At 43.3% G+C, this 27,163-nt stretch overlaps 1 protein-coding gene across 1 annotated transcript in view; it reads left to right on the top strand.

Annotated features, from left to right (window-relative positions):
* DDX60 (DExD/H-box helicase 60) overlaps positions 1 to 24,407 on the top strand; it is a 54,945-nt gene extending 30,538 nt beyond the window's left edge. The window contains 10 exon segments of the mRNA XM_040242115.1: positions 445 to 594; positions 7,363 to 7,504; positions 10,318 to 10,431; positions 11,012 to 11,212; positions 11,927 to 12,031; positions 12,172 to 12,316; positions 13,585 to 13,708; positions 14,358 to 14,424; positions 16,048 to 16,192; positions 24,328 to 24,407. Coding sequence (XP_040098049.1) covers positions 445 to 594; positions 7,363 to 7,504; positions 10,318 to 10,431; positions 11,012 to 11,212; positions 11,927 to 12,031; positions 12,172 to 12,316; positions 13,585 to 13,708; positions 14,358 to 14,424; positions 16,048 to 16,192; positions 24,328 to 24,407 — 1,273 coding nt within the window.
* Positions 24,408 to 27,163: the final 2,756 nt, after the last annotated feature.

Below are 27,163 nucleotides of genomic sequence, written 5' to 3'. Positions count from 1 at the left end.
GACGTAAAGGCCACTGGAATTAAGTATAAGAACAACTATAATAACAATAAAAATAAATTTGAAAATAGTAGAAAAAATTTTTTGTTAATTTTTTACCCCTCTCTTAAGAGTATGCAGGGGAGCAACCCTCTTCTGTAGACAGAGAAAACGCACTGGGATCGGCCCCTTGCCTGTGGGGTGCCCGACCCCTCCTACAGGAACATTTTCCAGGGGGCTCTGCTTGCTGCTGCCCCAGGAGGGGGACTTCCGATCTCCCAAAACGTGGTTAGTGATGGGTCTGTGACCCAGAGCACCCCGTGTTCAGAATGAAGCTCGTAGCAAGGGGTATTCAATCTCGACAGCCGTATGTCAGTGGCAGCAGTGGCTGCCTGGATGGTTGGATTGTCTTTATTACATCACTTTCAAGGCACGCCTTCTTTTCTTCTCTTTCCAAGTTTGATTTAGGGGCGTGGAGAGAAGGGCTGAAAGTGTGAAAAAGTTTCTACAGCAAAAGCAGGAGCGCAGAAGGCCCCCCAGGGCAGATGAAGAGGCCCACGACGTGGCGAACAAACTGCACAAAGAGAAAAAAAAATCCATGGAGAAATACAAGGCAGTGTGAGTTTGCAGCTCAGTACGTTGTGCTGGGAAGGCCGAGATAGTCGCACGTCCCAGCAGGGAGGCCGCTGGCTGCACAGACCAGTTAGTTGTCACTGGGACTTGTTTGCTGGCCAGTTCTGTGCTTGGAGAACTGTGTGTGCGGTGGGCCCCTCTGCCTCGGGGCCCTCATTCTGGGGCCCTAGTTCTTGGGGTCTAATTCTGACTCCTCTGGGTCTGAAATGCATTCCTCCCACCCCCATCCTCATGTCCTCAGTGACGTCCTGGTCTCAAAGTGTCCACATCTTCCTTGGGTGGTCACAAAGTTCTTCTTGGAACCTGACCTTGAGGCTCCCTCCCATACTGCAGCTGACATTGAGGCTGATAACCTCACCCTCACTCGCTCCTCCTTCTGGGCTGTTGTCCACGGACCAGCATGTGTGGGCTTTGCTCTCACCTCTTCAGGTGCGCTTCCTACTACTCTCGTCTGACAGTACCCCACACCCGCCTCTCCCTAGGGCTGTGTCCCCGTGTACTGTCCCGTAATCTTGGCCCTCCATCCCATGCCCCCAGAGCTTCTGTGCAGCAGCTCGCCTGAGGCATGCGCGCCCCTCTTCCCCCTACCCCTGTTTGGACTTGCCCCTTTCTCCCGGGCTCATCAGTCCAGTTCAGTTCAGTTCAGTCGCTCAGTCGTGTCCGACTCTTTGCTCATGCCGCACTGCAGTACTTGGTGGGTCAGTTGTCACGCATTGGTCTCTTTCTCCTAAATTGTCGCTCCCTCACAGCAGGGACCGTGCATTTTCCTCTTTTTATCTCCAGCTGTTATTTTATGTGGTGTCCTGCTACTCACAGCTTACAAAATCAATTACATTCTCACAAATGTCAGTAGAAAGGAAAGGTGCTTTTAATCAGGATGCCAGCCATCTGGGAGGAGGGTGGGCTGAGTATCTGCTAGAAACACCTCTGAGATCCTGCTCGGCTGAATGGCATTGAAACATGTGAAATGAATTGCCAGTCCAGGTTCGATACATGTTACAGGGTGCTCAGGGCTGGTGCACTGGGATGACCCTGAGGGATGGGATGGGGAGGGAGGAGGGTTCAGGATGGGGAACACATGTACACCCATGGCGGATTCAAGTCAATGTATGGCAAAACCAATACAATATTGTAAAGTAAAATAAATAAGTAAATAAATTTAAATTTAAAAATAAAATAAAAATCATTGAGCACCTAAAAAATAAATAAATAAAAATAAAGGGAAGGAGGGGAGTCATCTCAGGGAATCACTGAGATGAGGGGGGTCAGTCGCCATCCCCTCCAGGCTTAAGGATGCCTCAGAATCTTCCTCTGGATGTTCTCTTATTCACGCAGTTTGGTCATACAGTTTACACGATTACTGAAGGGGAAGCTCAAGAAGAGGTCTGGTCACCTATTAATTACTGATTCTCATTTCTTCTTCTCTGATCTCTATAGAGAACCAACCAGCCAGGCAAGATATTGTGTGTCCAGACTTGAAAGGTGTGCTTGGGCAGAGATGAGTAGAGCCTGGGGCGCCTGGTTAAAAGTCAGAGACAGTATCACTCTGCTAAGTGACAAGGAGAGGACCTCATGCCCAGGAGGGCTTCCTGCAGAGAGCTGCGCACACAGTCCCAAAGCGCTGCTGGGCGGGCCACAGCTGTTCGTAACTGTTTTGCAGTGAACGGTAGTTACTTCCTTGAAAGTGGAAACAGCTTTTAGAGCTCCTCTGACTCAGATTTCTCATGTTCTAGAGCAAGGTAGGATTTCCTGCTGACACTTCTGTGTATCTTCCTTCCACCGGCTGTGCTTGTCTCCTTGGTCGTGACAGCAGCTGTTGGCCTTTTCAGGCTCTAGTCTTCCAATAGCTTTTCTTCAGGCCTCTAGGAGTCATGATTTCAAGCTGGATTCAGTTCAGTTCAGTTGCTGGATGGCATCACCGACACGATGGGCATGAGTTTGGGTGAACTCCGGGAGTTGGTGATGGACAGGGAGGCCTGGCGTCCTGCGGTTCATGGGGTCGCAAAGAGTCAGACATGACTGAGCGACTGAACTCAACTGAAGTTAGCTAAATTATTATATGGTGTGCCTGAGATTTTCATTTCATCATTTTAAAATGAGGTTTAAATTAAAATGAGATGAGAGGTGATTATTATCACCCACAAGTGTTCTTGCTGCTAGAGACTCTGCTGACTGATGCAGACTGCTCTGGGGTGCTGTGGACATCCTGTTATCAAGAATTCTCATGTATTTTCAATCTGGACACAATATTCACTTAATGGAAATATCAGCTTTATGCATTTTTACTGGTTTGATAAAGAAGCAAACTATTCATAACAACCCAAATTCTGAAAAAAGAAGGAAAATTTGAAGAAGAAACCTGTCTAAAGCAATAAAGGCTCAGAGGAGAAATTATGAACAGTGGAGTATTTCTAGTTGAATTGTGGTATTAAGTCCTTGATCAATGAATGTTCCAGCTTTCACTTATGACAGTGTGGCTTCTTTCCCTCTTTATGACACATCCAGTTAATTGTACTGCACTTCTGGGGGACATCCAGGAGAGGATCATTGAATATTTTAACAAGTATACAATATTTTACAGTAATTTTCTTCATTGTATTCACTTTTTTCTTCCTTTTCCTCAGAAGTGCAAATTATACATTTGTTTTTTTAGAAATTGCAAGTTTACAAAGTTGCTTAAAATGGAATTTGTGAAAGTTGATACCCACTTATAAAGGACAGCCACTAAAATATCTTAGAGTCATTTTAGAATAACTTTCAAGAAATGTGATTTTAGTTTTTTTGTGCCTTTATTGTCTTCAGTTCAGTTCAGTTCAGTTCAGTCGCTCACTCGTGTCCGACTCTTTGCGACCCCATGATTCGCAGCACGCCAGGCCTACCTGTCCATCACTCCTGGAGTATACCCAAACTCATGTCCATCGAGTCGGTGATGCCATCCAGCCATCTCATCCTCTGTCGTCCCCTTCTCCTCCCGTCCCCAATCCCTCCCAGCATCAGAGTCTTTTCCACTGAGTCAACTCTTCACATCAGGTGGCCAAAGTATTGGAGTTTCAGCTTCAGCATCAGTCCTTCAGTGAACACCCAGGACTGATCTCCTTTAGGATGGAATGGTTGGATCTCCTTGCAGTCCAAGGGACTCTCAAGAGTCTTCTCCAACCCCACAATCCAAAAGCATCAATTCTTCAGCACTCAGCTTTCTTCACAGTCCAACTCACATCCATGCATGACCACTGGAAAAACCATAGCCTTGACTAGACGGACCTTTGTTGGCAAAGTAATGTCTCTGTTTTTTAATATGCTATCTAGGCTGGTCATAACTTTCCTTCCAAGGAGTAAGCATCTTTTAATTTCATGGCTGCAATCACCATTTGCAGTGACTTTAGAGCCCCCCAAAATAAAGTCTGACACTGTTTCCACTGTTTCCCCATCTATTTCCCATGAAGTGATGGGACCAGAAGCCATGATCTTAGTTTTCTGAATGTTGAGCTTTAAGCCAACTTTTTCACTCCCCTCTTTCACTTTCATCAAGAGGCTTTTTAGTTCCTCTTCACTTTCTGCCATAAGGGTGGTGTCATCTGCATATCTGAGGTTATTAATATTTCTCCTGACAATCTTGATTCCAGCTTGTGCTTCTTCCAGCCCAGCGTTTCTCATGATGTACTCTGCATAGAAGTTAAATAAGCAGGGTGACAATATACAGCCTTGACATACTCCTTTTCCTATTTGGAACCAGTCTGTTGTTCCATGTCCAGTTCTAACTGTTGCTTCCTGACCTGCAAACAGGTTTCTCAAGAGGCAGGTCAGGTGGTCTGGTATTTCCGTCTCTTGAAGAATTTTCCACAGTTTATTGTGATCCACACAGTCAAAGGCTTTGGCATAGTCAAGAAAGCAGAAATAGATGTTTTTCTGGAATTTTCTTGCTTTATCCATGATCCAGCAGATGTTGGCAATTTAATCTCTGGTTCCTCTGCCTTTCCTAAAACCAGCTTGAACATCTGGAAGTTCACGGTTCACATATTGCTGAAGCCTGGCTTGGAGAATTTTGAGCATTACTTTACTAGCATGTGAGATGAGTGCAATTGTGCAGTAGTTTGAGCATTCTTTGGCATTGCCTTTCTTTGGGATTGGAACGAGAACTGACCTTTTGTAGTCCTGTGGCCACTGCTGAGTTTTCCAAATTTGCTGGCATATTGAGTACAGCACTTTCACAGCATCATCTTTCAGGATTTGAAATAGCTCCACTGGAATTCCATCACCTCCACTAGCTTTTTTCGTAGTGATGCTTTCTAAGGTCTACTTGACTTCATATTCCAGGATGTCTGGCTCTAGGTGAGTGATCACACCATTGTGATTATCTTGGTCATGGAGATCTTTTTTGTATAGTTCTTCTGTGTATTCTTGCCACCTCTTCTTAATATCTTCTGCTTCTGTAAGGTCCATACCATTTCTGTCCTTTATAGAGCCCATCTTTGCATGAAATGTTCCCTTGGTATCTCTAATTTTCTTGAAGAGATCTCTAGTCTTTCCCATTCTATTGTTTTCCTCTATTTCTTTGCATTGATCGCTGAGGAAGGCTTTCTTATCTCTCCTTGCTATTCTCTGGAACTCTGCATTCAGATGCTTATAACTTTGCTTTTCTCCTTTGCTTTTCACTTCTCTTCTTTTCACAGCTATTTGTAAGGCTTCCGTAGACAGCCAGTTTATTTTTTTCCATTTCTTTTCCATGGGGATGGTCTTTATCCCTGTCTCCTGTACAATGTCACGAACCTCCGTCCATAGTTCATCAGGCACTCTGTCTATCAGATCTAGTCCCTTAAATCTATTTCTCACTTCTACTGTATAATCATAAGGGATTTGATTTAGGTCATCCTTGAATGGTCTAGTGGTTTTCCCCACACTCTTCAATTTAAGTCTTCATTTGGCAATAAGGAGTGCATGATCTAAGCCACAGTCAGCTCCTGGTCTTGTTTTTGCTGACTGTATAGAGCTTCTCCATCTTTGGCTGCAAAGAATATAATCAATCTGGTTTTGGTGTTGACCATCTGGTGTTGTCCATGTGTAGAGCCTTCTCTTGTGTTGTTGGAAGAGGGTGTTTGCTATGACCAGTGCATTCTTTTGGCAAAACTCTATTAGCCTTTGCCCTGCTTCATTCCGTATTCCAAGGCCAAATTTGCCTGTTACTCCAGGTGTTTCTTGACTTCCTACTTTTGCATTCCAGTCCCCTATAATGAAAAGGACATCTTTTTTGGGTGTTAGTTCTAAAAGGTCTTGTGGGTCTTCATAGAACCGTTCAACTTCAGCTTCTTATTGTCTTAATGTAAAGTATACAGATGTGTAGAGTCATGCCTGTTTTTTTTTTTTTTATTCTAATGTATAAAGCAACCTGGAAAACAAACTTCATTATAATAGTTGCATGATTCCCATCTGCACTCAGTATTCTTTCCTAGCATTTGTCCTTATTTACTCTTGAGAGAAGTAATAACCAGAATGCAATATGTTAGTCTTTTCTGATACTGCCAGGTGTATTTCTGAGATGAGGTGATCGTGGACGATAGGTCTGGGTCTGAAAAGGCTGCACATGATGTCTCAGCCTGCATGCTGCCGGGGCTGACTCAGGCCTCTCTGCTGGCTGCACCGGCTGTCCCCTGTGTCTCCTGGTGACTTACTGGTGGAAACAGACCCCAGCTCATCTCAAGGCTGATCTTGGCACCTCTAGAATATCTGCAGAGTGTATGTTAGAATGAGAGTCCAGCAGATACAATTTTCTATACTTCTTCAGCTGTGAAGCATTTGAATTTGTATGCAGTTTTTAGGAAAATTGAATTTTTCTGTCAAATTTGATGTCAAAAACTGGAGATAGAAAATAAATAAAGCTTAGTTAGCCTGAGGGATGGGATAGTTCGGAAGGTTTTGCTAATTCCTATTAAATCCATATGAATACTTACACTTAAAATATATTTAAATGGTAAGCTGATAAATCTGGGTAATTAAAGCCTGATAAATGTCCTCTAATAAGACAAGTACATTTTAGGTTTGAGTTACTTGGCATTCTTTTCACCTGGCATGTATAGTTATAACATCAAACTTAAAAAACAAAAAGAAAGAAACTTAAAAAAAAATACAAGCAATATATTTACTGATTTTCCTGATATTTTATATTCAGTTTTTAAAATTTGAATTCCAGGGCAAGATTGGAGAGAGTGATTTTGTGGGAGGCTGAAATAAGTGAAATGAAGAAAAGCCTTAGGAGGCATTTCGAAGTTCCACTGGACTGCATTTACACTGAGCACTCGCTGTGGACACTCAGGTAGGAGGAAAGGATGGGACTACATTTGGGGTGTGTGTGTTAATTGTGTGGCTGAGGTTGCTCCAGTGACACAACCATAGCCTAAGTGCTTAAACAATAGGAATTTGCTTTCTCAGAGGTCTGGAGCGTGGAAGTCAGGGATCGGGGTGTTGGTGTGGTCTGCTCCTTCCGAGTCCGTGAGGGCCTGTGTCCTGGGTTTGTAGATGGCATTTCTAGTTCCCTGAACCTGCGGGTTCTGCCCCAAACACAACTGCTCCTTGTAAGAGGACTGTCTAAAGCTACACTCTCCTAATCGACTCGAGAGAAATAAGAACCAGAATGCAATGTTCGTCTTCTCTGATGCTTTCAGGTGTATTTCTGAGCACTGTTTTAATCATTGTTAAGTTACAGAGTGAAACCTTTAATTTGATATTTCTGACTCTTTGGTGTTTCGGACTTTAATGAAGACCTTACGCAGACTGTGGGAGACGAGTAGAGGCTAGAAGCTGTGTGGTCTGTTACGGGGGGGGCAGCAGGTACCATCACGGGTCGATGGAGATTAGGCAGGGACAAATGGTGGAGACACTCTTCAGGCTGAAGCACATCAAGGTTGGTGAACTTTGAGGATAACTTTCCTAAAAGCACTGTCTTCATCCCTTTGGACTGCATGTCCCCTGATAGCTTATAGGGAAACGTGCCCTGACATCACCTCTCTCTCCCCCAGGTCCCTCCACTTACCAGGATGCTCTGCCAACACTCAGCATTTTTATTTTGTTCTTTCAATACATTTTTATATAGTTCATATGCAAAGTATGTGCAATTTGGGATCCTGTCTGCTTTACCTTTGAGCTTCTCAGGTGGCTCAGCAGTAAAGAATCTGCCTACCAATGCAAGAGGCTTGGGTTCGATCCCTGGGTCGGGAAGATCCCCTGGAGAAGGAAATGGCAACACACTCCAGTATTCTTGTGTGGGAAATCCCATGGATAGAGGAGCCTGGTGGGCTGCAAAGAGTCAGATACAACTGAGCAACTGAGCACACAAATGTAATCAAGTAAATTATTAACGAACATTACATAATCAACATCTTTTAAGTGCATCATAACACACACACACACACATATATACTCTACTTAGACATTTTCTTGACATTTTCTGGTTTATACATTTATATCAGCATCTCTGATTATTGAAATGACTGTTTCAGAGGGCAAAAGTATTATTAAGGCTATAGAATTATATTGCTATTTCCCCCCAGGATGGGTCTATTTGTTGTGACTGATGTTGAGTATTGTGGTTAAAAAGTAGAGCTGTGAGTGTAGTTCGAAGAGTTTCCTGTTTGCCACCCACCACACCCCCCAGCTCCCCACATTACTCACATCTTACATCATTGTGGTGCCTTTGTTACAGCTTTCATTTTCCTACAGTGTGGTCAAAATTACATAAAAGAATGACTCTAGAAAATGCTTAATGTGGATAGATTAAAATTATTAATATCTGAATAAAAGTTTTAAAAGAGCACGCACACAAAAAAGAGGCTTCCTGTTCAAGATGGCAGAGCAGAAGGACGTGCGCTTATTTCCTCCTGCGAGAGCACCAGAATTGCAGCCAGCTGTCAAACAGCCATCAGCAAGAGGACACTGGAACCCACTAATGAAAAAGAGGGAAAATGTGTCCCAATAGTGTATGTATCAGAAGTGGGAGTTGTTGGAGATAATGCGCAAAGGAAGGGTAAAATTACTGATCAGTTTCAGAATTTTACTACTATGGATTGTGTACATTTGTTAGAGCCCACTGAAAGAACAGAATTTGAGAGTGTAACTTCCAAACCCAAGAGGAAAAGCAGCTGGCAGTAGAAACAGCTGAATCAATGAAAAGTAATCAGGAAAGCAGACAAAGTGGTTCAAAACACTGGACAAATAAAAGGCACAGTATTAACTGGTAGGTATATCATCAAATAGGACAATTATGTTAAATATATTGGATGTGTATAACTAATTAACAGGACAATATTTTGAACATGGCTACCAAAATATCCAAGTAGGTATTGATTATACGGTACACATTAAAACATAAGAGGAAAAGAATTGAAAGGGAAAAGTGCAATAATAAACAAAAGAAAGCTGATTCAGTAATAACCAAAATAAGCTGATGCTTATATGAAATAAAATATATTTTAAGGTAAAATCATTACTTCAGGGATGGATGGCACCACCATTAGGAAGGTATAGTAATTTAGTGTTTTTACATGATATCACAAGGTCAAGATGTATAACGAAGAAACCAAAATGGGAACAGGAAAATACAGAGTTGATCAATAACACACAGGCAGACACAGGTGGCGCAGGTCAGCTAGTGCTTAGAGGAAAATGTATAGCCACAGTGACGAGAGGAGAGAGAAACAAGAGAGGACATCAACAACCTTTGTTAAGTCCGGAGCAGGGTAGGCATATGGCAGAGTCCAACTGGTGGCTTCAGTTTCTTCTAAAAAATGTGAGTCAGAGTAATATTTTCAAATAGAGGTAGGAAAGCAAAAGCCTCAGGAAATATCCTTTTTCCTATATCTTATCTCTTCTGATGCCATCACATCTTACCTAGAATCATCTAAAAACTTCCTTCAGATTAGTCAGCTTCCACTCACCCACTTCTTAAGAGTTGTTCAGAGCAGCCAAAGCAGAGCAGAAACGTGCATAAACTCGGCTACTCTGCTTTCTCTTACAGTCTAAGCTCCTCAGAGTAGTGCTTTTAATGCTCGATGCGACCTGACCCCTGCTGTGCCACGGATTTTATCTCCTACTCTTTGCTTGCCTTGGGAATCTTATTTCTTCGTTTTTGCTTTTGGCTGTACGGGGTCTCTGTTGCTGCTCGGGCTTCTGCCCAGCTGCAGCATGCGGGCTTCTCCTGTGGTGAGCACGGGCTCTAGGCTGTGTGGGCTTAGTAGCTATGGCACCCAGGCTTACTTGCTCCACAGCATGTGGGATCTTCCTGGATCAGGGATCAAACCTGTGTCTCCTGCATTCGCAGGTGGATTCACTACCAATGAGCCGCCAGGGAAGCCCTAGAAATCTTTTAATGTAAAATCAATACTCCTTTTATAACCTATTGCTTTTATTTATGCAAAAATTGAATGCTTACCGAATGGCTTTGGTTTCATATTTTTTGGTAATCTAAAAGTGATAGATAATTGTAATATTAAGGAAAAACATTGAAAAGAAAGAAAATCCCTGTAAGACATAACTATTTCAAATGAAAATGTAAAGTTTGCAGTTTTGGTTACGTTGGCTACTCTCTGGACTTTTATATAACAAAAATGATTTCAGAGAGTCTAATTCAGTTAATATTCAATGCCTTCCTATACAGCTGTGTTTTCTATGTTAAATTTATTTTTCTATTTGTTCTTTGTTTTGTTTTATCCTCATTCACAGATGGTAACAGCTACGTCAACTCTTGCTTTGGGAGTTAATATGCCATGCCATGTAAATCTGTTGTTTTTATGGAAGATTCTTTTTTTTTTTTTGGATGCCTTAAGCTTCCGACAGGTATTGATGCCTTTTGTTACGTTTGTATACATGAGATTCTGCAACACCCATTCAGTGAGCTGAGATACACCATGCTTATTCTGAGACATTTGGGGACTATAAAATACTGAAAATAGATTCTAGATATATGACATCTGATGCATATGACTATTTTTAAAGATGTTTTCCAGTCATTGATTAAATAGATTCATTTTCTTAAGAATAGTCTTGCTTTGATAAATATTATAACTGAACAAAAATGATATGAAGGGTCATAAATGTTCTCAGTTAAGACTAGTTTCAGGAAATATATGGAAATAAGACAGAAACTTCTCTTGCTTAAAAGTCATGACCTGTAACACAGATGTTACTGAAGAAGTAAACACATTTTAATAGTGATTTTGTGAAATCAGACAATACTTTGAAGTTTGCTAAAATTAATAATGCCAAGTCAGGAAGCTTTCAGGATTTTTGAAAGTTTAACATTCCATATAGTCTAGGTAAGTGTAACGTTGATGGAGACAGGATTCGATCTAGTTGGGGGTGACCATTGATGGAGACAGGAATGAGGCTGCTGACGAGCTGTGTATCCTCTCTCTAGATGTCCGGCCATGCAGGCAGACATGGGAAGGACCTCACAGGAAGTGTGTTTTTCTACAACATCCCATTACCCAAGACAGAACGGCTTCTGAGATCAAATGTGCCTGAACTGAATGACTGGTTTCCTCTAAACCTTTCCTTGGTCCTCAGACGCATGCTGTTAGTTGCCAAGGCAGATGACAAGGAAGATGCCAATGCCAAGGTATTAATACATGTTTCAGAGGATCTAACTCAACTCAGTAAATAGAACCGTTCCCCTCTATTGTGTGATATTGCCTGAGCTCCATAGGCTGCAGGGAATAAAATCATAGTGTGCCTCAAGGAAACCCACGGTGACATTTGATTCTACTCCACAGAACCCTTATTCCCCACAAAAGCAATCTTATAACCTCCATGCTTCCAAACATATGGAAAATTTAGCCCTCGACTTTACTGCTGTAATTACTCCTGGGATCTACATATATTAGACAAGAGACATTATTTTTCCTGTAAATATATCTTGTCTGAAATATTTTAAAAGTCAAATTTCAAAGAAGTAATTAATGGTTTAAAAATGTACATGATATTGAAATGTTTATAATTCTTGGTTCTACATTTTTATACCTTATGTTTACATACATATAATACAAAAATTATGTAATATTTATAATAAATATAGTTTAATAATATATTTAATGAAAATAATTTTAATAATAATTTATTATAATAAATATGATAGATTTTAATAAATTTAAGAGCAATATGGAATGCCTAATTTAAAGTATAGAAATTCACCATACCTTATACATGGTACATACATGTGTGGGCCACCATGTTTTATACTAATAGCATCTAATGGTCCCATGGGTGTTGCATCTGAAGACAGTACAGACTCTGCCCCATGTCTAACTTCGTGTTTTGATCTACATCTGTGTAGGCATTGTCAGTTCTCCAGCATTCACTGATGTCTTTCAAGCAACCAAATATCAAGTGCATGCTGAAATTTTATTTTATATATTCTTTACAATTCTTGGTCACAGAGGTAAGATTTATACTATTTTTGCCAAATCTAAGTGTTAGTTTTTGCCTCTATTGTACCGAAATTTGCTTTGTTAATGATTTATTTGTTGGATATTTCTGAGGTCTAGAGACAGAGGTTAGCTTGTTGGAACTGGCTTCCAGGGATTCCTGGATCAAGAGTGCGTTCCCATTGGATATTCTGGGCTTGTCTTCCGTTTACACTGCCACAAACCCTCCAAGTTTGTTTTAGTGAGCTTGCTGGTGAAAGGTTTATTTTACAAGCTGTGTGTTCCAACCGACATCAAAGGTAACCAGAAATGCCTTTTCCACACTCCTGCTCATTAAACTGTGCTTGTGCATGCACACCCCCCACACACCATAAGCACACCATCACAGAACACACACATAGCAGACACACATACAACCCACATGCTCTCATGCACACCACACACCACACAAATGCACAGTCATCAGTCAGTTCACTCACTCAGCCGTGTCCAACTCTTTGTGACCCCACGAACGGCAGCACGCCAGGCCTCCCTGTCCATCACCAACTCCCGGAGTCCACCCAGACCCATGTCCATAGAGTCGGTGATGCATCCAACCATCTCATCCTCTGTTGTCCTCTTCTCTACCTGCCTTCAATCTTTCCCAGTATCAGGGTCTTTTCTGGTGAGTCAGCTCTTGGCATCAGGTGGCCGAAGTATTGGAGCTTCAGCTTCAACATCAGTTCTTCCAATGAACATTCAGGGTTGATTTCCTTTAGGACTGAGTGGTCGGATCTCCTTGCAGTCCAAGGGACTCTCAAGAGTCTTCTCCAACACCACAGTTCAAAACCATCAATTCTTCTGTGCTCAGCCTTCTTTATGGTCCAACACTCATATCCATACCTGAAAAATCTTAGCTTTAACTATATAGACCTTTGTCGGCAAAGTGACATCTCTGTTTTTAATACACTGTCTAAATTTGTCATCCCTTTTCTTCCAAGTAGCAAGCATCTCTTAATTTCATGGCTGCAGTCACCATCCCCAGTGGTTTTGGAGCCCAAGAAAATGAAATATGTCACTGTTTCCATTGTTTCCCCATCTATTTGCCATGAAGTGATAGGACTGGATGCCATGATCTTAGTTTTTTGAATGTTGAGTTTTAGGTCAACTTTTTCACTGTCCTCTTTCACCCTCATCAAGAGGCTCTTTAGTTCCTCCTCTCTTTCTGCCATTAGGGTGGTGTCATCTCCATGTCTGAGGTTGTTGATATTTCTCCTGGAAGTCTTGATTCCAGCTTGTGATTCATCCAACCTGACCTTTTCATAGAAGTACTCTGTACTCTGCATAGAAGTACAGATTATACTACAAGGGTGACAATAAACAGCTTTGTTGTATTACAAAGTAATATAATTTATTTGTAATTAATTTTATTTATTTAAAATTAACCAAACATCTGAAAAGTGACTTCAAATCCTTCTTACCTTGAAATTTTAAGTTTAGGTATTAAGAACTGATCCAACATATTTCTAAAATGATGATTTTTTTTTTCTTTAAAGTTTTGAAAAATTACAGTCTTTGCTTTAAACAGGCCGAAAGACATTTTCTGGAGACATAATGGAGACTCTGGTGGTGGTGTTAGCAAATCTTTTTGGGCGACGATATTTTCCTCAGTGTGTGAAAAACTTTGGAAAGAGATTTTTTTCATTCAGTTTGTAAGAAAAAAATACACCACAACCTTGTGATTTTATCAGAACTCTTCCCATTGTAACCTGCAGTGAAATTGTGTTCTTCTAATGACAAAAGCTTTGCTGTTGCTCACTAGAATCGCTTCTTCATCCTGCCTCAGCCTGTTCTGGGCATTTGCCAGAACTTCTCAGACAAGGCTAAGCTTGAGCTCCTATTTAAATATGGCAAACTTTATTCCTGACAGAGATTCTTAGCAAGCTATAATAGAGGAGTTTTTTGTTACATTGAAATAAATTTCAAACAACATCACCTTCAAAATGGAGAAATCATAGCCACAGGGCCATTTATATCTGAAACGAGAAGAGGTGAACGTTCAGTTTAGCGGTCATTTGAAAATGTCATTATGGAAATTTTAGTGACTGCCAAATGGCACGAAATAAAACTAGGGTGGATGCCTTGGGTAGGTGAGCAGAGCGAGCAGGGAGCAGGGCCAACTGATATGAAACTGGACCCCGTGCTGCCGAGCCTCAGCACACGGGTGGCATAAGCACTTTCTTCATCCGCCAACCTTTGCTGGGAGGATTGAATGGATGGATGTGTGCAGTGGCTGAGAACAGTGCTTGGCACATGGGAACAGTAAGTGTTCTATCTCATTTCACAATTATTGTTATTTAGGGACAAAATGGCTCCTGAAAAAGGCAGACAACTTGGCAGAAAAATAATTACAATTCATAGCAGTTTAGTATGTCTTCAGATGCAAAATAGATCTAATGAAAGGGACAGCTTTCCCATACACTAAAGTGATAAAGGAAATAAAGTATAAAATAATTGAGTAGAAAATGCAAATTAACAAGACACCACAGTTCTCTTGTAAATCTGGCAAAGATTACAACGAACAGTTGTGTTGATAGGATTATACATAGGTAGATCCTTTACAAATGTTAATATAGTATTCTTGAAATTTACAGTAGTGACACAATCAGAAATACAAACACAGTGATGTAAACTGCATTAGCTTCCTCAGGCTGCTGTCAGAGGCGAGGTGGATTAGACACTGAGGGTTGCCTTCTCTCCGCTGGAGGTGAGTCCAGGCAGGACTGGTCCCTCTGCAAGTGGCAAGGCAGGGCCTGCTGTCCGCCTCCCTCCGCCTTCCTCGGCTTGTGGACACATCACCATCATCTCTGCCCCCATGTGCCTGAATACATGTCTACATTTTCCGCTTTATAGCGGCACTAGCCACTAGGTTAGAAGCCCACTCTACCTCATCTTAGCTAACTGGGTGTGCAGTGACCCTCTTTCTTTTCTTTCCCCTTTTAAAATTTTAATTTATTTTTGGCTGAGCTGAGTCTTTGCTGCTGCTCAGGCTTTCTCTAGTTGCAGAGAGCAGGGTGTTGCGGAGCATGGGCTCTAGGGCGTGTGGGCACAGGAGGTGGGGTGCTGGGGCTCAGCTGCTCTGCGGCAGGATTGAACCCATGTCCCCTGCACCAGCAGGTGGACTCCTGACCACCAGACCACCAGGGACATTCTGACCCCATGTCTGTTTTTTTTTTTTTTAATTGATTAGTTAATTAGTTTCTGGCTGTGCTGAGTCTCCCTTGCCGTGTGGGCTTGCCTCTGGTTGTGGCGAGTGGGGGACTGCTCTCTAGTTGTGGCGCCCAGGCTCTTCATGGCAGCGGCCTGACCTGTGGCTCCCAGGGTCTAGGGCGTACACTCAGTAGCTGGGTACACAGGCTTAGCTGCTCCTTGGCATGTGGGACCTTCCTGAACAGGGATGAAACCCATGTTCCCTACACTCGCAGGCAGATCTTTGCCCCTGACCCCATTTCTTAATAAGGTTACATTTGTAGGTACCGGTGCTTAGGATTTCAGGACAGCATTTATTGAGGGACATGATTAAACCTAATGTAGAATAATTATTCACCATTGAAAATTGAATGCCACTCACATGTCAGCAAGAAGGAAATGGTTAGGTGAGTTCTAGCATACCTCATATATAGCAACATTATATAGCCACTAAAATTCATCCTTTCAGATAACATCCTGTGACGTGGAAAAGTGCTCCAGAAGTAATGTTGAGTATAAAAATCAAACAAAAATCCTACAACATCAATTTGTATGCAAAACACAGGAAGGAAATACCATATGCCAAAACCTTTATAACCTGTATGCCTGGGTGGTAAGATCACAAGTAACTTTAGTGTGTGGGTGTGTGTGTTTTTAATACTTTGCTGTAAATAATGAAGCTTACACTTAGAAACATATTCCCATCCAGACTTGTAAAATTCTTATGACCCTGTGTCCCCCAGACTCTGGTCCCCCCTGCCTGGACTTTGATTGGCCATACCCATCTCTTTCGTGTCCCCAGGTAGTTCTGAAGGCCCTGCCTGAGGACTTGCCCACTGTGGCAAAGGAACACAATGACAGAGTTCAGAACGTTGTTTCCTTCCTCCTGCCAATTTCTAAGCTGGCTGACATGAGAAAAGAATGCCAGCTGCCTCTCTCAGAGACTGGTAAGGCTGAGAACGTCCATGCTGTGTAGTCAAGAGCAGAAGATAAATGTCAAAATCTTGAGATAGAATTAAACATTAGAATACAAGGGGGGAACTCAGGCAGGAAGAACACTGAGGAAACACACATCCTCATCCAGACTTTTGCTGTGCAACGGTGCTCCTATAGTATGTTATTTGGAATCAGCTAAACCACCACAGATTTGATTTGACACTAAATACTTAAAACACATCTACATTTCCTGGCATTATGATAAGCTAACAGACCATCAGTTCAGTTCAGTCACTCAGTCGTGTCCAACTCTTTGCGACCCCCTGGACTGTAGCACGCTAAGCTTCCCTGTCCATCACAACTCCCAGAGCTTGCTCAAACTCGTGTTCATTGAGTCGGTGATGCTATCCAACCATCTCATTCTCTGTTGTCCCCTTTTGCTCCCGCCTTCAATCTTTCCCAGCATCAGGGTCTTTTCCAGTGAGTTAGTTCTTCACATCAGTGGCCAAAGTATTGGAGTTCCAGCTTCAGCATCAGTCCTTCAGTAAACGCCCAGGACTGATCTCCTTTAGGATGGACTGGTTGGATCTCCTTGCAGTCCAGGGGACTCTCAAGAGACTTCTCCACCACAGTTCAAAAGCATCAATTTTTCAGCACTCAGCTTTCTTTATAGTCCACCTTGCACATCCATACAATTTAGTCCATAATATCCCTTTTTCTCTTGATGCTGTTTGTCTTTTGGTCAAAACTGATGTCCTCACTAGTTAAGCTTTCAAATTTGAATAACTTTGGAAATAGTTTAAAAAGGACCATTGGCACTACGGGGCTCATCAGTATGTGTGAACTTCCTTGAGTACACTATGAGGGCCACAAGGAAGTCCAGGCATTGCGCGTGCCTTTGAGGAAAGGAGAGAACAAGTGAAAAAAGTAACAGAATACAAGGAAAGTGCACCCATCTGTGCCAAATGAAGTAAAGGCTTAGGAATCGAGAATACACATTGTGCCCAGGACGAAGAGGAGGAGGAGAGAAGAGGGACGAGGAGGAGGTGGATCTGAGAGGGACGAGGAGGAGGTGGGTCTGAGAGGGGACTAAGAGGGATGTCAGAAGGGGCAGTGTCCTTCCCTCCCTTCTGGAAGAACCCAGGAGGGAAGAGGAGCGGTTAGCTCCACCTAGGTTCATTTTTATTTCTGGATGGACTATTCTATTGGAATGTGGGAGGCTTAGGAGTGACAAAGAGGAAAGGGTGGGTTCTCTCAGACATCAAATATGAAATTAGCCAGCAGTGAGGCACTTCTCAGGAAAGAATGTCATTGTTTCCAGGAAACCGCCTGCATTTCCAACACGGGCTCAGTACACTTACCTGTCTTCTGACTTTCTCTGGGGCGATGTCTATGGGCAGAGCAGTGGGGTCCTGGTCCTGGGACCCCCTGAGCTGGTGATGTGGTCAAGGGACGTTCTCTGCCCTGCTAATCTCAGAGAACAAGTCTGGGGCAAGGGAAGGGGGTAGGGGGAGGGCAGAGTGCAGACAGGGGGAGACCGCATGAGACGCTGCTGTGCCTCCTCCTCCACTCACACTAACGTCTCAGGCTTGGGTGGGGGGAGCTCAGTCAGAGCTGGTGGGGCACAGGGAGGAGGGTGAGGCCGCCATTCCCTGCCCTGCTGGATTATGAAGAGGAAACCTAGCCTAACTGGGCAGTGAGGCCAATTTTAACACTGTTACAAGAAATCTTGCAGTTTTTGTAGCTCTGAAGCATCTTTTAAAACAACTTTTTATTTGAAATACGGTGATTTACAATGGTGTGTTGGTACCTTAAAAGCAATTAACCAATGATGAAATGCATTTTAAAGGACTGGTTGGTGGTCTTGGGGTTTGGCCTGAGACTGTCGGATCACTGGACTCTGTTGCTTTGTCAACGGTGTTCATCCAGTTCCTGGGTGGGGACGCAGCAGCCCCGTGGGACCAGTTGATGAGGACAGATAACAGCGCCCATGATGCAGACCAGAACGGCTGTAGTGCGGGAGGAAGGCCTTCCCAGTGCTGGTCCAGCAGTACCATCCTTAACTGTTCATCTTAAACATTTTCCCTTTGAAAACACTTAATCAGTAGCCTGGTAATAATGGGAAAAACTGAGGCTTCCCAGTAGTGTTAGTGGTAAAGAACCTGCCTGCTGATGCAGGAGATGTGAGAGTGTTGGGCTCGATCCCTGGATTGCGAGGATCCCCTGGAGGAGGAAATTGCAACCCACTCCTGTATTCTTGCCTGGAGAATCCCATGGAGAGAGGAGCCTGGTGGGCTACAGTCCATGGGGTCACAAAAGAGTTAGACGTGACTGAAGCGACTCAGCATGCATGGACCAAGGGAATAAACAAGTCTGTTTGGCTTTAAATAATATTGTGCTTAACCAGAGAACAGTGTTCAGTCCCTTCCTTCTTTGATTTCCTGCTCCATTTCTTCTGGACTTTTTGGGTGAAGAATGTGTGGACTCTGCGGGTCTGCCACCTGATGCCTGGGACAGAGCAGGACTGCAGTCTCCCTGTTTGCCTGCCCAGCACAAGCGATCAAGAGCTGCTTGGCATCAGTGTGGTCAAAGATGTGTGTGGACATATGGCCGAGCTTCCTCTCATCATGTGTACTCACTTAAGAGAAACAATTTCACCATGATTATAGTAGTAGCTGTGTTCAGTAGCCCTTAAGAGTATATACTTGAGTAAGTAAATCTCGGGGCTTCCCAGGCGGTGCTAGTGGTAAGGAATCCGCCTGCCAATGAAGGAGGCATGAGACGCAGGTTCAACCCCTGGGTCAGGAAGGTCCCCTGAAGGAGGGCACCCACTCCAGTGTTCTTGCCTGGAGAATCCCATGGACAGAGGAGCCTGGTGGGCTACAGTCCCTGGAGTTGCAAGGAGTCGGACATGACTGGGGGCGCGACTGAACAACCAGAATAAGTATATCTTACTCCTTTTCCAAAACAAGAATTCAAACTTTTCACTGAAGTGTAAAAACAAATCTTTTTAAAATACTTGAGTGGTTTTTAAATAGAAAGTTAAATGAGGTAAGGAAAAGAATGTAATGTTCTCAGCTTCTCATCACTTACGGATTATGCCTGACTGTGAGGATGGTCAGCCCAGAGGCCCGGGCTGCTCCTGTGTGGACCAGAGCCCAGCACCCCTGCCGGAGACCCCGTCCCATAGGCACTGAGTAGACGCACAGCAAATTAGGCCCCTGTGACAGGCGGGTTGTGTCTGTGTGTCCTCATTCTTGTGATCCTTGCACCTAAGATGGTGTGGGATACAGAGGGGAAAAAACAAATATATAGCACACACTTTAATTTTTAAGATGAACACACTGTCTCCTGCTCCAGGTGACTGAGAGTAATGAGCCTGCTGGCTGGCCCTGTGTAAAACCCTAGTGCCTTATCCACGGCACAGAGAGAAGCAGTACGTTTTTGTTTTCTTGGATGGAAACTTCTGGGAAATATTTCCTCATGCTTTTTTGATTGAATTATAGTTCATTTGAGCTTCCCTGGTGGCTCAGACGGTAAGAATCCACATGCAATGCAGGAGACGCAGGTTTGATCCCTGGGTCGGGAAGATCCCTTGGAGAAGGGAATGGGAACTCACTCCAGTACTCTTGCCTGGAGAATCCCATGGACAGAGGAACCTGGTTGGCTACAGTCCTTGGGGTCGCAGAGAGTCGTATATGACTGAGTGACTAAACCACCACATGGCTGATTTACAGTGTTGTGTTAGTTACTGCGGTACAGCAAAGCAATTCAGTTATTCACACATCTATGCATATATTCCTTTTTTTTACAAATTGTTTTTATTATGGTTTATCGCAGGATATTGAATATAGGTCCCTGTGCTGTACAGTGGGGCCTTGTTATTTATCCATTCTATGCATAGACATTGACATGTGCTAACCCCAACCTCCCACTCCGTACGTCCCTCAACCCTGTCCCCTTTGGCCGCCACACGTCTGTTCTCTCTGTCTGTGAGTCTGTGTCTGTTCATAGACACACTTGTGCCATATCTGAGGTTCTACACAGTATCCTCTGGTGTTTGCCTTTCCCTTCTGACTTGCTGCAGCGGGTGTGATCATCTGCGCTTTCTTCCCTGTGGCCTGAACTGGCGTTACAATGGCTGCGCCATTTGCATTGCATTGCCGGTGTCCCCGTCTGCTGTATCCATTCATGGGTCCTTGCTTCCTTAGGCTGCTTCCACGTCTTGGCTGTTGTACCTAGTGCTGCCCTGACCACTGGCCTGCAGGTGTCTTAGAAAATTGTGGTTTTCTCCAGATCTGTGCTCGGTACCTGTATGTCTAACGTTGGAAAGAACCCCCATGCTGTTCTCCCTAGTAGATAATTCGATTTCCATCCCCACCAGCCATGCAGGAGGTTTCCCATCTGTCTGCACTCTCTCCAGCATTGACTGCTGTAGATGTTCTGAGAGGTCCCTGCTGAGTGGTGTGAGGTAATGTCACTGGACTTGCGACTTGCGTTTCTCTAGTGATGAACGACGCTGACTCATGGGCTTCATGGGCTTTATGGCCATGTGTATGCTTTCTTCAGAGAAATGTGCATTTATATCATTCCGCGTTTTTATTGGGTTGCTGGTTTTGATATAGAGTGGCACAAGCTGTTTGTACGTTTTGGAGACGAAAAGTTTGTGGGTATCTTTGTTTGCAAATATCTTTTTTCCACTCTGAGAGTGATCTTGTTCTCTGGTTTGGTTTTCTTTGCTGTGCTCAAGCTCTTCAGATTAATTACATACCATTTGTTTATTTTTGTCTTGTTTTCCATTATTCTAAGAAGTGGGAAAAAAGAACTTGCAGCTATTTACGTTAAAGTGGATTCTGCCTATTATTTTCTTCCAGAGTTTCTTAGTATCCTTACATGGAAATCTTTAATCTCTTTGGAGTTGATTTGTTTGTATGATGTTAGGGAGTATTCTGATTTCATCCTCATTTTCATCCTTTCGGAACCTGTCCTCCATAGTGGTTGTTCCCAAGTAACACCTAGCAGCAGTATAGGAGGGTTCCCTTTTCTCCACACCATCTCCAGCATGGATTGTTTGTAGAGTTTGTGGCAGTGGTCATTCTCACCGAGGCAAGGTGAACCCTTTTTGTAGTTTTGATTTGGATTTTTCTAATTTTTAGTGATGTTGTTATCTTTTCCTGTGATTCTTTATAAACAGTGCGAGGTAAATTTACCTGTTGAAATGGGTTTCTTGAACTACTGCCCTATTTGGAGTTCTGTTTGATGACCTTCCTTAGGAAATTTCTTGAGGGCAGAAGATTTTTCCTTACAACCCTGAAAACCTTTCCTTGTGTGAGAACACAATGGCACCCCACTCCAGTACTCTTGCCTGGAAAATCCCATGGATGGAGGAGCCTGGAAGGCTGCAGTCCATGGGGTCACTGAGGGTCGGACACGACTGAGCAACTTCACTTTCACGTTTCACTTTCATGAATTGGAGAAGGAAATGGCACCCCACTCCAGTGTTCTTGCCTGGAGAATCCTAGGGACGGGGGAGCCTGGTGGGCTGCCGTCTGTGGGGTCGCACAGAGTCGGACACGACTGAAGCAGCTTAGCAGCAGCAGCAACAGAGGTTTTATAGTTGTGGCTCCTCAAAATGGCCACAAAGCAGCAGCATTTCTCCCTGCCGCCGCACTTTTTTTGGTGGTGGGGTGGGCTGTAGAGGATTTCATTTTTCTTTTGTATTGGAGTAAAGTTAATTTACTTTACCCTACTTGCCTCCTGAGAAACCTATATGCAGGTCAAGAAGCAACAGTTAGAACAAACATGGAACAAGAAACTGATTCAAAATTGAGAAAGGAGCATGTCAAGGCTGTATATTGTCGTTGTGCTTATTTAACTTATATGCAGAGTACATCATGAGAAATGGCTGGATGAAGCACAAGCTGGAATCAAGATTGCTGGGAGAAACACCAATAACCTCAGATATGCAGATGACACCACACTTATGGCAAAAAGTGAAGAAGAACTAAAGAACCTCTTGATGAAGGTAAAAGAAGAGAGTGAAAAAGCTGGCTTAAAGCTCAACATTCAGAAAATAAAGATCATGGCATCTGGTCCCATCACTTCATGGCAAATAGATGGGGAAACAATGGAAACAGTGTCAGACTTTATTTTGGGGCTCCAGAATCACTGCATATGGTGATTGCAGCCAAGAAATTAAAAGATGTTTGCTACTTGGAAGAAAAGCTATGACCAACCTAGATAGCATATTAAAAATCAGAGACATTACTTTGCCGATAAAGGTCTGTTTAGTCAAAGCTCTGGTTTTTCCAGTGGTCATGTATGGAAGTGCGAGTTGGACCATAAAGAAGGCTGAGCACAGAAGAACTGATGCTTTTGAACTGTGGTGTTGAAGAAGACTCTTGAGAGCCCCTTGGACTGCAAGGAGATCCAAACAGTCCATCCTAAGGAGATCAGTCCTGAATATTCATTGGAAGGACTGATGCTGAAGCTGAAACTCCTATACTTTGGCCACCTGATGTGAAGAGCTGGCTCATTAGAAAAGACCCTGATGCTGGGAATGATTGAGGGCAGGAGGAGAAGGGGAGGACAGAGGATGAGATGGTTGGATGGCATCACCGCCTCAATGGACCTGAGTTTGAGCAAGCTGCAGCAGACGGTGAAGGACAAGAAAGCCTGGCATGCTGCAGTCCACGGGGTTTTGCAAAGAGTTGGACATGACTGCGCGACTGAACAACAACAACAAAGCCGGCTTCCGATGTTGCGGTTGTTTTAGGTGTAGAAGAACTTGATGCGGTTACACTTAGACATACGTCTATTTATTGTGTTCTATAGTATGTGCGGTGGAGTCAGCTGTGGACTCCCCTGTCATTTTTGATTATCTATTTGATAGATGTTAGTGTGTGTATGTCAATTCCAAGCACTTCATTTATCTCTTTCCTCTAGCTTTTTTTTCTAATCATAAGTTGGTTTTTAAATTCTGTCAGTCTGTTTCTGTTGTGAGAGTTCATTTTTTGTATGAATATACAGATTCCCCCTTTAAGTCTGCTATATGGTATTATTCTTCCCATCTCTGATTTACTTCACTTAGTAATGTTATCTCTTTGTGCTGCTTCCAGTGACACTGTTTTGTTCTGCTTTATGGATGAATAGTATTCCATTTATAGATGTAGCAGTATTCATTTTTGTCTGGATGGACATTTTGGTGGATTCTGTGTCTTGACTGCGGTAAATAGTGGTGCTGAGAAAATAGGGGTGCACAAGCCATTTGGAATTACGGTTTCCACGTCTTGGCATAGGAGTGTAATTGCTGGATCACGTGGTAACCCTGTTTAAAGGAACTTTAATTTTTAGGAACTAAAGTTCATTAAACTTTAAAACTTAAAAACTAAAGTTCCTTTTAGTTTCCTTTAGTTTTTAAGGAACCTCCATGCTATTTTCCATCCTGGCTGCACCCATTTCCATCTCCACCTAGAGAGACGGAGGATGCCTTTTCCCGATGCCCTGAGCAGCATTTATTCTTCATAGATCCTTCCGATGGTGGTCCTTCTGACTGATGCGAGGGGATTGCTCATCATAATGTTGATTTGCATAGATTTACCGATTAGTGATGTGGAATATGGTTCCATGTGCTTTTTTACGTTATACAGTGTGACTCCAACTTCCTGCTTGAAATTGGCTTCTTGTAAGTCTGTCCTGTTTTGAGTTCTTCTCAGATGATTTATCCCAGGACATTCCTTGAGGGCAGGAGTCCTTCACAGCCCCACAGGCCTTGTGAATATGAGGAGCCCATCCGTACTGGCTTTCAAATGGTCGTAACAAAAATGAGCCACAAGGGGGCAGCATTGTTTCCTGCCCCACTCTGTTTTTTCACAATTTAGTTTTGTCTGTTGGATTTGAGTTGATTTTCAATGTTGTGTATCTTTGAGGTGTGTGGAGTCTTGATTCAGTGATACACAGATGTATAGTAGACACATATCTATGTCTATATCCGGGGCCTGGCCTCTTCTCGTCATTGGGATCTTTCCCCAATGGGCCTGGCAGCCCTTTGGGAGTCAGAGTACCCCCAGCCACCCCACTCCCTGCCTGAGGCCCGGCTCTGGGAGGCCCCGGGGCCAGTGTAAGTCACCCCTTCGTGTAAGCCTAGGTCAGATGGTGAAGGTTAAGGCAGCAGTGAGCCCGGCTCTGGATACTGTGCCCACGCCCGGCATCGTCTCAGAGATGTAGAGCAGAGCCCCTCAGGACCCACAGGAACCAGAAGGACGGTCTCGTCACAGAGAGCTTCTTAAACTCACTTTATTGGAGTCTAGCTGGTTTACAGTGTTGTACTGGAAGCCCGTACAACTGTGCTGTACAGCACAGCGACTCGGTCACACGTGCTTTTTTCTCTTCCATTATGGCTAATCCCAGGAGTCTGCCTGTAGTTCACTGTGCTCTACAGTCGGCCCTGGTTGTTTATGCTTCCTGTAGGTAACAGTCTGCATCTGCTAACCCACCCTCCCAGTCCTTCCCTTGCTCACTCTCTTACACCTTGGCAACCGCAGGGCTGCTCTCTATGCCTGTGAGGCTGTTTCTGTTTTGTAGATAGGTTCATTTGCGTCAAATTCTGTTCTGCACATAGCTGATATTGTATACTTGCCTTTCTGTTTCACTTACTTCACTTAGTTTGATCATCTCTAAGTTCATCCATCTTGCTGCAAGTGTCATTATTTCACTCTTTTTTTGACTGAGTAATATGCCCTTGCATTTATGTACCACATTTTCTGTATCCATTTATCTGTCCAGGGACAGTTAGGTCGCTTCCATGTCTTGGCTTTTGTGAACAGTGCTGTTGTGAACCGAGGGGTTTGTGTGCTTATTGAAGTAGACTTTTCACCAGAGCAGGATTGCTGGGTCATATGGTATTTCTATTTTTAGTTTTCTGAGAAGCCTTCATACTGTGCTCTGTAGAGACTGCACCAACCTCCCCCCAGCAGTGCAAGCATGTTTGATGTGCAGTACATTCTAAAGACTGAGGACAAAGTCAGATACTTATATTCTAAAAGGCAGTTTAAGAAAAAAATAGGTATATATGGAGAGGGGGAATGCTACCTCTGTTATGCGTAGCTAATACAATATCAGTTTGTAAAGTCATGAATATTTTTTCAGGAAAAATGGATTTCAAAAAACTATTTGTAGTATACAAATACAAACATAAAAGTGACTCTGACTTCACATTTCGAGCAAGCTCCAGGAGTTAGTGAAGGACAGGGAGGCCTGGCGTGCTGCAGTCCATGGGGTCGCAATGAGTCGGACACGACTGAGTGGTGACCTGATTTCTGTGATTTCTAAGACTCCACATTTTGAATATTGATTTTTTTTAATACTGACTTTGGTCGTTTATATTAAAGTGAAGAAAACCTTAATACGCTGTTTAAATACTTGACAATACTTAATTAAAACATATTATTGTTTAGATAGTAGATGTAAAGAACCAGGATAGTCAAATTTTATAATAGACTAAAGTGAAAGTGTTAGGAGCTCAGTCGTGTTTGACTCTTTTGCGACCCCATGGACTGTAGCCCACCAGGCTCCTCTGTCCATGGGATTCTCCAGGCAAGAGTACTGGACTGGGTTGCCATTTCCTTCTCCAATAATAGATTAGTTCAGTTCAGTTCAGTCGCTCAGTCGCGTCCGACTCTTTGCGACCCCATGAATGGCAGCACGCCAGGCCTCCCTGTCCATCACCAGCTCCCGGAGTTCACTCAGACTCACGTCCATCGAGTCCAGGATGCCATCCAGCCATCTCATCCTCTGTCGTCCCCTTCTCCTCTGGCCCCAATCCCTCCCAGCATCAGAGTCTTTTCCAATGAGTCAACTCTTCGCATGAGGTGGCCAAAGTACTGGAGTTTCAACTTTAGCATCATTCCTTCCAAGGAAATCCCAGGGCTGATCTCCTTCAGAATGGACTGGTTAGATCTCCTTGCAGTCCAAGGGACTCTCAAGAGTCTTCTCCAACACCACAGTTCAAAAGCATCAATTCTTCGGCGCTCAGCTTACTTCACAGTCCAACTCTCACATCCATACATGACCACAGGAAAAACCATAGCCTTGACTAGACGGACCTTAGTCAGCAAAGTAATGTCTCTGCTTTTGAATATGCTATCTAGGTTGGTCATAACTTTAAGGCTTGCCTCAAAAAAAAGATGGTAACAATGTAAAATCTCTGCATGGATGCAAAAAATATTCCTCTCCTTCACTTGAGTAAATGCAACAACGTTGGAAGAACCTGCCCTTTGAATGGTTATGTACCGAACTTCTACAAACATGACTACATTGACTGAGGATAACTGGTATAAGCTTCCCTGTGTTAATATGTTCTACAGACGTGCACGTGTGTTTGTGTAATGGGGGCTGTTTCATCATGACCTATGAGATTAGTTTTAAGATACAGTGATTTAAGAAGAATCACTAAGATGCAATTTATTTCAAATGGTTTAAAAGATGCTTTTTCAAATTATGATTGAGGTGAAGATGACATAACAAAGAATTGTCCATTTTAAAGTGAACAATTTCAGGATGTTTGATGCATTCAGAATGAACAACCACCATCTCCATCGAGGTGTTGAGCACTGTCATTAACCCAAGGAGAATGTCTGGACCCGTGAAGCAGAAGCTCTCTGTCCTCCCCTCCCCCACTCTCTGGCAGCTACCGTCCTGTCTCTGTCTTGTGGATCTAACTCATCTGGGTGGTTAATATGAATGGTTTTACAGTTATGTGACTTTTTGTATCAGACAGCTTTCACTGGGGATTTTTGAAGTTCACCATGTTGTAACATTATCAGTTGTTATTGTTGCTCAGTCGCTCAGTCATGTCTGACTCTTTGTGGCCCCATGGACTGCAGCACTCCAGGCCTCCCTGTCCATCACCAACTCCCGGAGTCTACTCAAACTCATGTCCATCGAGTTGGTGATGCCATCCAGCCATCTCACCCTCTGTTGTC

This window comes from Oryx dammah, unplaced genomic scaffold, assembly GCF_014754425.2.
Source record: "Oryx dammah isolate SB20612 unplaced genomic scaffold, SCBI_Odam_1.1 HiC_scaffold_1, whole genome shotgun sequence".
Lineage (NCBI taxonomy): Eukaryota > Metazoa > Chordata > Mammalia > Artiodactyla > Bovidae > Oryx > Oryx dammah.
This window is presented reverse-complemented; position numbering and strand designations above follow the sequence as displayed.